Here is a 14,371-nt window from a genome sequence, read left to right as displayed (position 1 = left end):
CTCGAAAAATACGTAGCATATCAAGAACCCCCCCCCCCCCCCTCATCGTTATATTTTTTTAAAAATATGTTGTTCTTAGCGTCTGAGCTGAAACAATAAATTGGAATTCAATACAAAGTTTGATATTAATTACTGGCTAAAACGTAAGTACAAGATAACGAAAAACAGTTCGATATAAAAAAGGCCTCAAAAGTAATTTGGAAAACAGTTTTAAATAAACATATTTCCTGTTTAAGTTACATAATTTTGGTTTCCTGTTTCATCTAGGCTAAGTTAATACAACTTACTTAGCCTAGATGAAACTGGAAACCAAATTGTGTGACTTATACAGGAAATATGTTTATTTCAAACTGTTTTCCAAATTACTCTACATCAGCTCTTGTTACCATAAAAATAAAGTTTACAACAGAAAATGAAAAAAAATTGAAATGTTTGATTTGATTGATTAAGCTAACAGTAACGAGTTAGGGTACAATATATGTTATAATATAGCGAACAGAAATCTCGTTATATTAGAGGTTTGTTTTTTTAATTATTCGTTGTAAAGCAATAGATTCCAATGAAATTTATCAACAAAATATTTTAATTTGCAATGGATCTTCGTCATTATTATCGCAATTCAAATCCATTTAGCAATTAGCGGCCAGATATAGAAAAGATTACACTTGTAATATTTGGAACGTTTAGAAAGAGTTAGCGATTATTATACAAAGTATTCATCTCTATTCATATTTCAGCTGAACTTCATTATTGTTCCCCATACTGAAATAATCTTACACAACTTATAGTACAACAATTATATAAAAAAAATATTCTTTATTCAAGTTACCTAGTTAATAGGAAATTGAATGATAGAGCAATTTCGATAACACGCGTCTGTTGTCCTCATTAATATTCAGGCTATTTCATGAAGAGCATTGAGATATCAAAACAAATGTTTGAGTTGATTGGGTGGAGATCTCCTACAATATTGAATGCATAATCTACGGAATAAATTTCTTGTTTCAATGTAAAATTTGCCAAAACGAGCATAATTTGTCTCTCTTGAAGAAATAGAGCCAACTGGGAAAACAATGTTCTCCAAGTCGTTAAAGCACTGATTTTTAATTAATATATTAAAGTTGTATTTAGTTTATTTAAAAATTTATTAATTTAGACATGAATGTAATATAATATTCACATAATTATTTAAAGCTATTTGAAAAATCTGTTTGATTGCATTCATCAAGAAAATCTACAATTTCATGGATTTTTTTTTTCAATTCTGAAGCTGAATTATCATTTTATGACCCAAGTTTATAAGTGAAACATGGAAAAATAACTTTGATAAAAATAAATGTGTGCCATTTTTTTCAGCGCCTTTTTTTACCGACATTTTTTAAAATGCTACGTCCACTAGCTAGAACCCCTCCCTCCCCCTCGTCACACATCGTCACAAATTCGTGAAGATCCCCCTCCCCCCCTAAAAAGCTACGTCATTTATGGTCGACCCCTTACAAAATTTCACCATATGTCGTGTAAAATTACATTAACATTACATCATGTAAATTTCCACTACACATCCATGGTGGATGGACTCTAACCGATTACGTGACAACACGCATAAATTTACGTGATGTTAATGTAGTTTTACACGATGCGTAATTTAAATTTGCGACAGTTCTGGCATTCCTTTTATGTGCATGATGTATGAATTTTACATGGAATGTTTTTTTTTTCTGTGTATAGTTGCGGTATCCGTTATTTTCTCATGAGATCCTCTATTATGGGAACACTTTACTTTACTTTACAATCAAAAAAGTAAGCACGTTTGCTGGTATTTTATCAATTTTGAAGCAATTTAAACCATGTTTTCAACAAGCCTAGAGCCAGTGCTGTAAACATTCGACATTTTGCGCGACGTTCGTTTCGTTGCCATGGTCTGCAGTCATAGCATGAGTTTTAGAATGAAAGTCGACAAACACAAAAAAGTGTCAATTGAGTGTCGTCTGATACGATGACGTTTGCATAAATCATAAGTTTTGCGTAGAATTCAGACATCGGATCATAAACAGAATGAACAGTTTGATCTTGCCTGTTATGTCGAATGTAACACACATACAGTGAAAGCATAACATAAACAAACAAAACCGTAATGTTTCCAAGCGAAGCTATCGTGGTCAGTGGCATTCAACTGACATTTTTCTTTTCGTCATTCGTTTGATCGCCCGTGTTGTGCATATTAAAGGGAAGCGCTGCCAAATATCAGCAAAAACGTGTCGACTACCGTGATTGCTTACAACACTGCCTAGAGCTAATATTACGTTATATAGACTCACGTGATATCAAAAATTTTACATCTAGTTTTCACTGAAAATAAGAAATTTGACATTTGATATCAAGTAATATCAGCTCTATCCAGCTTTTTACGCTAGCTTGCTATAAACTTTGAATCACCCCTCCTTGACATTTCTTGCCTATGGACCGATGCACCAGTTCACCTTTTTGACGTTTGAGCGGTGCCGAATTCACTCGTTTCTATGGTAACATAAATAACACGGCACTGCTAAAATATCAAAGAATGAACGCGTGCATTGGTCCATACTATAATATTTTTATGGTTTAATCGAAGCAAACTTTGCGATGTGAAAAATTGTTTATTTTGATGCATAGCTACGTCAACAATTGTATTCTTGATATCAGTAACCGAAAATCTAAATATATAAAGGGTAAAGCGCTGCGTAAGTCATACTAAATCGATTATCTTAAATATTTCATCACGTTGCGTAAACTGACAGTGAAACATTTCGGGATGATCAAATTCAACAGTAAATCAATCCAAGAACGCTTTGGTAATCTGACAAATCTCTATATGTTGTTTTCTTAGAGCGATAACGGAAAATTCATTTCAAAATTTCGATAATCAGCAGGACGCAAATCAAAATTGAAAAAGTTACTGATTTACATAGCTAATAAGAGCCTATCTGAAATAATGTGTCCTAATGAACTAATTTACAATGACGTCACGCTGCTTCTTCCACCGGGAAGAAAACCTTTTACTGCGGGCCGTGTTTACAAAAAATGAACGATTTCGTTATCCATTCATCCACTTCATGTTCATCCGGTGAACATTCGTTGTCCGGATGTTGGTCCGGATGTCATTTTATGTAAACATTGCCCGCATTTAGAGCAGAAAAGAAATAGAAAGTCGAGGATAAAAGAAGACCGTGGATAAGTCCATGGTGGCAGGATAGAATATCTAGATCTTGGGCGTGGACTTTTACAATCGGTTCATCGGCATTGGAAAAGTTAAATATTTTCTATGACGATCTCCAGGAGTAACCGGGTCTTTTATTTCATGTGAAGGGGCAGCCCATAAAACACGTCGAATTATTTTGATTTCCAGTAAGCGAATTCCGGCACGTATTTTCTTCGGAGGAATGAAAATTTTCTTGCTGCCGAGTAATGGAAGAAATTCTTTTCTCTTCGAAGAAATTGTTCGCCGGAATTCACCTACAGACCTGCCCATCTGCCCTTGTGGTTTTTTGTCCACAAAACAATTTTAAAAATTTGTATGAACCGTGGTCTTAAGTCTTTGTATGAACTCCAGTGGTCTGGGAACATAAATATTCTTCTTTGCAAATCATGCGAGGCAAATCATGCGAGCGCTTTCAAAGGAATCTTTCCGGAAGTAGCTGGAGATGCATTGAGGGAAGCGGTCATATATTAAATCTTCAATTAGCAATCTTGGCTGTTATCAATTAAAACCAGGTGCGTCTGTCTATTTGAATAATTAATCACATCAATAATGCTAATATGGAATTACGCTTTGAAATTCCAAAATAAATGCGAAAGTAGCCCTAAAAAATAATCACTTTCTAGCTGAAAATAGCAAATAATTGACGTTTACAGCGGCTAGATCCATGGACAACTAGACTAAAAATATCTTGTTTGACATTCCACCGAATCAAATAAAGAATATTTCATTTGAAATATTTCATTGTCGAAGTTACGCAGAATTGCACTTTACGCGACTTTAAGTGAATCCCCCTATAGATATTCCTCATTTTCTGTATTTAACACTTTTTGTCATTTTAGGTTAATGATATGCAGTCATCACTGGTTCCTGTTAATTCTCGATAATGAGTCATCTGAAGAACTGAACCACGTTAATGAGTTTTGAACTATACAAATAATTTGAAGTTAAACAAATGGACCTTGGACGACCATCAAACGAGTTTTCAAAATTCAAGGAATATTCTCGATGGTCCAAATCGCGACCAGAGCGGTTCTTGGTCTTTTCACTTTCAAACGATTGTTTGTTAATTGGGTACGGAACAAGGTACGGAGGAAGCCAAACATATTTTATTACACTTCCAACTTTCTAAGTAGTCATGATGTTCAAGCTGCAATTTAAGCATACAAATGGTGAATATATAGCTAGAATTACTGTATATGGCCAATTAAAAATGATTTAAAACTGTGAAGGACCCCTCTAGAGCAATATTAGAAGTTATAGTTTATAACAATAACTCGACTCGACAAACAAGCTATTTTACCGGCATAATGTAATAGCACGTAGACCTTGACGAAGTTAATGATTTGTAGACGTTTGAAATTTATTTGGAATGATATTTTTAATCTATCCACTTTCTTTATGAAGTTTAAGGCTAAGTAGCCCGTCATTCGTTTTGGCAAAAATGATGACTTTTCAGCTTGCATTTCAAAGTGATAAAACTTAGTCTTGATAGTTTATATTGACTTAAAAAAGTATCAGTGTACGCGCTAACAAGCATAAAGTAAGCTGATACTTTTTCATCTGTGTCAGTGCAAAACCAACTGATTTTCTTTGAGTCGAAATCGTGAGATAAATTAGCAACAATCATCAACGATCCGTACAAATTTCAATGACGGCCTACTTCGCCTTAAAGGAGGTTTTGCAATGTATAACGGGCGGATATAGGTGTAGATAAATCAGATTATCCTTGCTAATTACGATGTACAAAATGCCATTCTTTTGAATTCCTTTATCTCTATTCATTAATTCAGAAACGCGTTCCTTGTGTGGATGCCTAGAATGAAAAGAATAAGGTTTGTAAAAAGCAAAACAAAAATATTAAAAACCTGCAAAATAAATCCAGTAAAAACTTTTGACATTTCAATCAACAATCGAAATGCATGGCTTACTTAGCCTAAACTATAAAATCGGAAGGCAAGAGATGTCAAAGTTAAATCACCCTCCGCAGTTTTATAACTAGCGTAAAAAGCTGGATTCTGAATGTAGCATAGACCATAAAGATCTGCTATTCAATAATATATATGCAGAGCTTTTGGCCGTTAGGAATATGTCGGGTGTGGTCAATCGGACTCAATGCCCGAAAAACCGGCTATAGATTTGTTCGATACTAAACCAATTCAATGCTCGAACAGTTTATCTCAAATATTATCGGATAATAGTTCACAAGAATGCATTTTCATAAGCTTGGTACAGAGTTGGGGTGCAGACTCGAACACTTAGTTCGTTCCAATTGAACACAATATTTTCCACGAGTGCTAACCGTTGTTTGTTTGCTTGTTTTGCAGGAAACCACATTCAACTGCAAACAAAATTGATCAATTCAATGCAGGCAATAAACGCAATATAAAAACTTAATCAGAAAGTTTCTATGGACGTATGGTGGTTTGAAACAAATTTTGGAAAAGTTTCAAAAGACTTATGCATAATTTACCCAGACAACCAGAATGTACATAGAACGAAATCACATTTTGCGTTATGCGATGCTTATATATGCAAAGATTCCGTATAAGATGTCGTCAGAAAGCCTTATGCGTACAAAAGTGGAGGCGATATATGTGCATAATTCATATGATGAAAATTGACATACTATGCGAGTGTACTGATTTAATTACGAATTAATCTGCAACCTTATACGACTTAAATTATGATAACAAAATTGATTTGACAGCTGCTACGGATTGATTCGATTTACTTTGCATGTTTACACGGAACGAAATAAAATGCACTGATTAACTCAGAAAATAGCGTTCTATACGAGGAAATTAATCTACCAAACGATTTTATTCACCATGTTGTGCGGGTGTGATGTAATTCGCACAAGTAAACGACTTTTTACGTACATTGTTATGCGACTTCTGGTTGTCTGGGTAGACACAGCACAACTTTTATTGAATATAGTCTTTGTGTAATATAGATTTCAAAACATTTAATAGCACAATCATGGCCGTACATTTCTAAGCATTCTTCTATCATGTTTACGAAAATTTTAGTTTCACAGTAGCTTGGCTGCTTGTTGATTTCCAGTTCGCATTAGTTTAGTACAAATTGGCCACTTTATTGTAATTTTGAGGTGATCCAGAGAACCAGAAAATGGCCATTTGCATGATCAATTAAAAGCAGGAAATATGATTATCCAATTCAATCGTCTTTCAAAAGGTTCACAAAGATGCGTTTTTCTTTTTTTTTCTCTCTCTCTTTTTTTTGTTATATTGACATTATGGACAATTCCGAAAACTATTTGTGACTAGAAATTTGCCTACCTAAAGGAGCACAAAAGCACAGCACTTTCCTCACCAGACCTGATCTAGTGACACACCGAAATAGCTCAGCCCAAAGAACAATCCCGAGTTGTTATGGCCACTTTTAGAAACTAGATAGGGAGCCGGATCCTATTCTTGGCACTTTTGATTCACTTCGGTAGTGGGGTTTTTTAAAAGCTACTGAGCTCATATTTGGCCACAATATGCGTCGTACTGAAGCGCTTCTTATTGCAAAGTTTCAGACAGTTCGACCGAGAAAAACCCCTCATGCCAAAGTGAATCATGAAAGTGCCCAAGTAGCTCTGCACCCTATGTGTACGAGTATGCTGACAAAAAATATTGAAATCCGTAAAGTATTCGCTGAGTAGCGAGAGTTTTGTTTTTTTTTTCACTCATGCCTTTACGGGTTAACTAAGAGCTTTGTACCATATGACTCACATATGCTTTGTCGGATAGTCCATTTTACGAAACGGCAACACTGATGGTATTGCTGTTACTTTCACACGTTACGACACCGTCTACTGTCAAAATTTCATTCATGAAATGAGCGATCAGCTGTTCAAAAACGTCTCGTAAAATGGACTATAGAAGAGTGCATGGTGACGTCACGAAAAATTCTCCTTCTCTGTCCCTCTTTCATCACGCTCAATTGACTGTCCTGCTCTTTGACACTCACTGCTGGAATTGTTTAGATTTTTTTTATATGGAGTTGACATTCACTGCTGGAATTGTTGACATTTTTTTTATATGGAGTTTCGAGGTTAGGTCAAGCGTGCAACGATCTATAGCCTTATTGCTAGTTCTGATGGTGCTCGTTTACCGTTTTGTCTCAAATTCTGAACAGTAACGATAGGAACTATATACATTATTCCGGGTTCCGTTGAGGTCAGAACCTGTTAAAATACGATGTTCATAAAATTGAGGTAAAACGAACATATAATCGAAGTACATTAAATCGAGAGTCCCCTTATATCGAGATATACTATCGAATAGCATCGTGGAATTGGCCACTTCGCCAGGAGGGTCTAAGCCCTCCTTAGAAAAGTTCAAGCCCCCCTCGAAAATTATAACTCTCATGCTAAATTCGCAACATTCTTAAGGGATTTTATCGATCGAATGTATCAAGCCCCCTCTAGGATTGAGTTCAAGTTACGCTAATGAATAATACATATATCGTTTTGTCTTAAAATCCGAACTTTTATTCCGAATTCACTTATATCCAGCTTTTTAAGCTGGGTAGCTATAAAGTTCTGGATCACCCCCACTTGATGTTTCTTGTCTACACTACAATTGTTTATGGTTCGATCTCAGCAATCCTAGAAGGATAAAAAACTTTGATGTTGCAAAAGTCGTCAGATTGTTATTCAATCCAACTTGATCAAGTTTCAAATTTCTATCTATTTTGAACTCAAGTTTACGATTTATAACAGTTTGTTTTTGCAGATTTACAACACTCATCGAGTCGAATTGGCCATCACGAAACTAATTGACTAAATATTGGAACACGGACTTCAAAGCATGAATTGTTCATTTGAAATTTTCAATGAGGACTATCTATCTGTCGTGCTGGCCTATGCAGTATAAATTAAACTAACATCAGTATATCTGAAAGGCATTAGCTAGAATAGTAATTTATCTAAAGCTTACATAATCTGCCAAATTTCGCTGTCAGACAATTGATGGAAAACGGGTGATGGCCTGACCAGAAGAACCAAACAGTATTTAAATAGCTCAAAATTGTGTTGGAAATCTATCAAACGTCGTTGATATATGATTTGGGATATGTTGCCGGTTTCATGAACAAAAAGTCATGATTTCATAAAATTTTATGTTTCATGATATTGCAATTTTAGGGAAAACTTTCCGTTTTACGGTTCAACGAAAAGCTACCGCAGCTGTCACATTTTGATTTCATCACTGATTTGCACTGGTAAATCATCAGTAGGCTTCAATGATACCTTAGATACCGTCTTGATGATCGTTGTTTGTTGCTATTTTTCATAGCGTTTTCTCTTTCAAGCATACTATGATTGAATTGTTTGCTTCAATGATGGAATGATTTCGAAGCCTGCGGTAGAACTTTGACAGCTGCGGTAGAACTCTGCGGCTACCGCAAACCGGAAAATTTTCTTAACAACCGTGAAAGTCATGAAATCGTGACTATTATGCAAGAATTCGTATGCTCAGGGCGTTACACAAATCTAATTGTCACTTTCTTCAACTAAGTCTACGTGTCTCGTGGCGATCGGTGATCTTTTCTAGTGAAATTATAAAAAAAAAAGTTTTGTTTTGAAAAAGTTCAAATTCTTCGGAACCTTGTCATCATATCGATGACATTCTTGGTGAAATTCTTATGAGTTCCCACATTGTTTCACGACACAATCAATGTACTTACTTAATCCTGACATTGCAGAACCGGGCAATGTTTGACTTTGAGCGAAGATTTTGCTTGACAAGCTCGTCGGCGATTTTAACTGTTCGAAAGTGATGCATATCCCACGTCCTATAACAGAGCAAGTTACAAAAGGCCCTCGGCAGTCGGATGATCCAGTTCCACTTTCCACATCCGCAGAGTTGTTTAGGAGTCTTCCATGTTTCATGCAATCCACAAGCCCAGGGACCATTTACCAGCTCAATTGATGCTCGTAACAACATTTTGTGTACAAACCTAACCACCGAATGTTCGCGTTCCTGCTAAAGATGTCACACTCGTTAGGTTGACATTTGTGGAATGTTTTCACGGTTTAAGGCCGGTTTGCTACTGACAAGAAAAGGAATCGCCTATCTCGATGCGTGGAAAATTTCTCCCAAGAAATGGTCAGGAAAATCACATTTTTCTGATCGCAGTACGCAGTTGAGAAGAAATGTCACTTCAGAGGGGGGCTCTCTGTATGAAATTTCTTGACCCTTTCAATCAAGAAATTTCTTTACTTTTCTTGAGCGAAACAGCATACTTAGCTTTATTACGAAACTATCGGCACAAAAGCAGTAACAATTTTAGGGGCCTATTTTATGAGTCGAGTCGATCAAAATGACTCGACCGGAGTCAGTGTCGACCGAAAAATTTGCTCGACTCTGCTCTGTCACTCGAGTTTTTCGACAGTTGTCACTCTATGTGACTGGATTACTATGGACCGATGCACGAGTTAACTTTCTGACGTTTGAGCTGTGCCGTGTTATTTACGTGACCATGGTAACGAGTGAATTCGGCACTGCTCAAACGTCAAATTAGTGAACTCGTGCATTGGTCCATCGGAGTCGACGGGTGACATCTGAAATATGCATGCTTGCTTTGATCGACAATGAAAACAGACGGGTCACATGAATCTGCTCGATTTACAAAATAGGCCCCTTAATCTTTATTTTATTTGCTTACCAATGGCAATTATAAACTGGGATCTAAATTGACGTATAATGCTTCATTTTCATGAACTGAGTTCATGATTCAGGGATCCTGCTTCATGATTTCATGACTCAACTTGCCACTTTTCAGCACCAAAACTGGAATCATAAATGACAGGCTTCTGAATACATGAAAAGTGCTTATGTTTTTATGACCTGTATTCATGTTATCAATCCTGCTTCATGATTTCATGACCGAAATTGCCACTTTTCTTATCAAAAATAGGAATCATAAATGACAAATGACTAAATCCATGAATAGTGCTTATGTTTCCATGAATTTTATTCATGGTTCCAGCATACATGCTTCATGATTTGAGAATTTTAATTTCCATTTTTCTTCGCTAAAAATTGAAAACGTAACGTACAGCCGGCGTTACGGTAAAATGTTTCATGATTTCATGACTTTTGGTCATGGTGTATTTTCATAACATGAAAACACACTTTCCTCCCGAAATCATGACTCTTTCTCCTGTTTTAGAGTGCCGCATTTTTACCCGTGTACCTGAATATACTTTTTATTTATGCGAGATTTCGGAAAGAAAGAAGCATGATTTTGTGCTTAGGTTTATTTTATTCATACGGCCAAGACTCAAAAGTATAAGTTAGATTGCACGGTTTTTTTTATTTCTTGATCCAAGTGAAAGTTGTTGATTGATGATTATTTTTCCCGACATGAATATTATAATGTTGGTCCATCTTTGTCTTCTAAGTTTGTCTTGAACAGCAGAAATCCATGTCGGAAGCCTGATATCACTAATAACAATAACAGCGATCAGATCTCTTTAATGTCCATATGTATTTATTATGCAATGTTCAAATTAAAACCCGCGTATCCGATTGTTTGGGAACCTAAAATCACGTGAAATAAATAAATTGAACAAATTAATACGATGAATTTGATTTACGAAATTCTCCTAGGTGCAACACGAATGTAGTGAAAATTTTTGACAATTTAATAAACAAAATAGAATTACAGCCTGCTAAGATTTTGCTATAGAATCTGTGAGCAAGATATGTCATAATCAAATTACCCCGCGTTTTTTATAGCCAGCGTAAAAACCTGGATTGCGAACAGTGACGATTTCAAAGGTAAGAATTGGCTTGTTTAGGGGTATCCTGTTTTTTACATATTCTGATTCTACGTTAAAAACTGAGCCAGAATCCAAAGTTTCATAATTTTCCGTGCGTTGGAACTATTTTTAAAACACGTTCGAATTTAGTATGGAAATCGCGTTTGAATCACCCCTCGGCAAATTTTACTCCGAGACGAGCTGTCATCATGTAAATGGAAATGTCATTGAGTCGACGGAATTAAATCTATTTTAATCATTTACTATATCAAAATTAAGATATTAAAGCGCAATAAAATCGTGCTACACTTGGAAAGCTGTGGTCTTTCGAGCAAGCTACAAAAAAACTGCGAATTTTTCATCACTAAACAACCCAATTGATATTTCACAACTTTTGAGTTTAACCTTTCAGTCGTCGCGCGGTTTGCCACCATCAGAACCACTGTGCTGCTGTTGTGAACGAATAGCGAGGTTTTTTTTTCAACAGTGTTGTACAAAATACAACAGCGCGACGACTGAAGTGTTAAAGGACTAAAATCATAGATGGATTGAGCATCCTGGCATATGAGCCATGTTCGAAATTTGAGATGAAACGGTATTCATGTCAAAGGACTCAGTCAAAGGGTTGTTTTGAGGATCCAACCGCTATCCCTTCCAGAGCAGGAAAAAATATAAGGGGTTTTCTGACCTTTTGGCTCGCAACGCACTTTTAAAAATTGAATTGTTACACGGAGCACCTATTCATTATCGTGACTCCGTTTGAAGCCCAGAATCTCATGACACGCATAAAACGAAATGCCAATGAAAATCGAGTTTTTTTAGGTATTTATTTACTTTTATTTTTGCAATTTGCGAAATATTTAGACCTTCACTACCCGCTTCACTGAGCATTGTAACTTGTAACATCGATTGTTTTTAATTCGCTATGTTGTAAATTTCACAACCAGAGGCGCACGCATCGTTTTTTATTTTTAACTTTTCACACTAGCACCTTCTGTAGGTATTGTCGTATAAAACAGTGTTTCGTGTAACGTGCTGACATAATGACGGTGTGGAGCAAGCGATGATTTTTAAATAAATTTAAATTGTTCTAAGGGTCTGTTTGTCTTTAGGGATTCTAAGTACTTTCTTCGCTAAGGTTTTACTACAGCTTCGATATTCAAACTTTCTAGAAATAAGCAAATGACCATTATCATTTCATGAGGAATTCATATTATTAGGAATTTCGTGCTAGAATACACTTGTTGAAATTACTAACTTAAGTATGTTTTACTATTGTAATTCCAGGGCATTAAAAAGAGCGACGGCACCAGTTCCAAGGATTTCAAAACGACCAAATCCAGGGAGCAGATCATAGAGGCTTTCCGCGAGTTCACCGAAGGATTCCCGCATGCTTTGGTAGGTTTATATAAATCATTCATGCAACAACTTCTAATGCATTGTTCGCATCTGCAGCCCAAATACATCCAACGGTTGAAGGCGATCCGCGCAACGCTCAGCTATTCGGACTTCTTCAAGCGTCACGAAGTGATCGGATCATCCCTGCTGTTCGTCCATGACCGCCACAACGCGAGCGTATGGCTAATCGACTTTGCCAAAACGGTGACCCTGCCGGACAAGGTGGACATCACCCACGAGAACAAGTGGAAAGTTGGCAACCACGAGGACGGCTACCTGATCGGGATCAACAATCTGATCGACATATTCCAGGAGGTGCACGATGCACACCAGGCGGCCCTTTCTGAGCGGATACCGAGGCTATCGCTGCCCGATTTGGACGAGTTCAGCAATAACAACAACAAAGCTAGCAGCAACAACAATAACCACACGAGTTCTACGGTGACGACATCTAGTGAGCTGCAGCAGCCATCTTCGGTGGAAGCGCAGCCATCTTTGATCGACGGTTTGGGTTCGCTGGAGCTGAGTTCGGTGGCAACGGATCCAGATGGCAGCAGCACAAGCACTGCTGCCAACTGCCTCAACAACAACAACTGCGACTGCAAAAGTGACGATTTGTCGTCACCACCAACGACCTCGACGCAATCGACGCCGGACGGTCCGGATTCGAACAGTTAATCACCTAACAGGACGGTAACTGTTGCCTACCGTCTCTCACGAGATTGATGTTAGATAATGCATTTGCAGTAGAAAACGACAAAAGGTAGAGAAAGAGCATTTTTTACTATAAATTAGTGCAACACACAAGAATTAAAAAGAGCAGTGCAAAGCTCGGCAACAAGAGTCTGATCTAGGACTGAAACTAACAAGCTGTCGATTTTTAGGGATGGAGATTGCAAAGTTTTTGTTTTGCAGCCGAATCGGGGAGGGACCGAAAATCGAACACTTCTAAGCTTCAAAGTCTACTAGTATTGTTTTTCTCAAGATGTGTTATTTTTTTGTACAGAACTCAATCGTTATTATCTTATATATTTCGTAAAAATTTACGCGAGTTATTTATATACGCCTTCATATACAAATATTAAGAAGTTGTATTACTGCTATACAATAGTCAATAGCGTTGATTGTAGTGAACGTGAGTTCACCTTATGAAACAGTCTAAAACAAGCAGTAGAGATACGATGAACAAAGATGGTATAACATTTGGCTATTTCAGACAATCATATGAAGACCCACGATGAAAGCAAAGTTTGAGAGTACAGTCGGGAAAATCATTGAGTAGATTTTAAGGCAGATGAGAACACACTATATCGCTAGATGATAAGCAAAGTAGCATGAATTTTAAAATGAATAAATTATTTGCAGCCCAGTGCAGTGCTGAAATTGAACGGAACTATGTGTGAAAGAAAGCCTTGAAACAATATAAAAGTTGTAGCATTAAGAGATGCGGAGAGATTTCCCTGGGCTTGGGATTATATTTTCCAGGGAGCGATGAATTTTGATAATTGATCGCTGTTGTTAGTAGTTTTGATTAGATGTTGGGTGAATTTCAAACCAATGGCAACCTTTTTATTACAAAATTTAAATTTTATCTTCTGACCTAAAGATTCTACTGCTGTACTATGCAGTTGGGCTGCACTAGGCTATCACTCATCAGAATTACTTTCACTTCGGGAAAATATAATTTCAACTGGCGAGAAGATTACGAACTGAGGGTGGGTTAGGAGCACAATCAGACCCTTGAATGTGCAATGTGGGGTAGTAATTGGGAATGCCATTGACGGTTTGTAATCTTCTACGAGATTTTCGAAACCAAACAGGGCTCGTGCACCGGGTTGCGGATAGGAGCATAGGGAGATCAAAAGCATCCACTTAAAATAATAGAGTAAAGTGGGGCAATCGTTCGAGTGGGGTAAGAGTTTCTTTTTAAGATTTCTAGCTCAATTCAAAAAAAAACTTAT

General features: G+C 36.8%; 1 protein-coding gene across 5 annotated transcripts in view; it reads left to right on the top strand.

Moving 5' to 3' along the window:
* LOC5577433 (inositol-trisphosphate 3-kinase A) overlaps positions 1-13,793 on the top strand; it is a 583,345-nt gene extending 569,552 nt beyond the window's left edge. For all 5 annotated transcript variants that reach the window (XM_021850560.1, XM_021850561.1, XM_021850563.1 and 2 more), the window contains 2 exons: positions 12,300-12,410; positions 12,468-13,793. In XM_021850560.1, coding sequence (XP_021706252.1) covers positions 12,300-12,410; positions 12,468-13,088 — 732 coding nt within the window. In that variant the 3' untranslated portion in view covers positions 13,089-13,793. The remainder of the gene's footprint in view (positions 1-12,299; positions 12,411-12,467) is intronic.
* The last annotated feature ends 578 nt before the right edge of the window (positions 13,794-14,371 follow it).

The sequence above is a fragment of the Aedes aegypti genome, chromosome 3, assembly GCF_002204515.2.
Source record: "Aedes aegypti strain LVP_AGWG chromosome 3, AaegL5.0 Primary Assembly, whole genome shotgun sequence".
Classification (NCBI taxonomy): Eukaryota; Metazoa; Arthropoda; class Insecta; order Diptera; family Culicidae; genus Aedes; species Aedes aegypti.
This window is presented reverse-complemented; position numbering and strand designations above follow the sequence as displayed.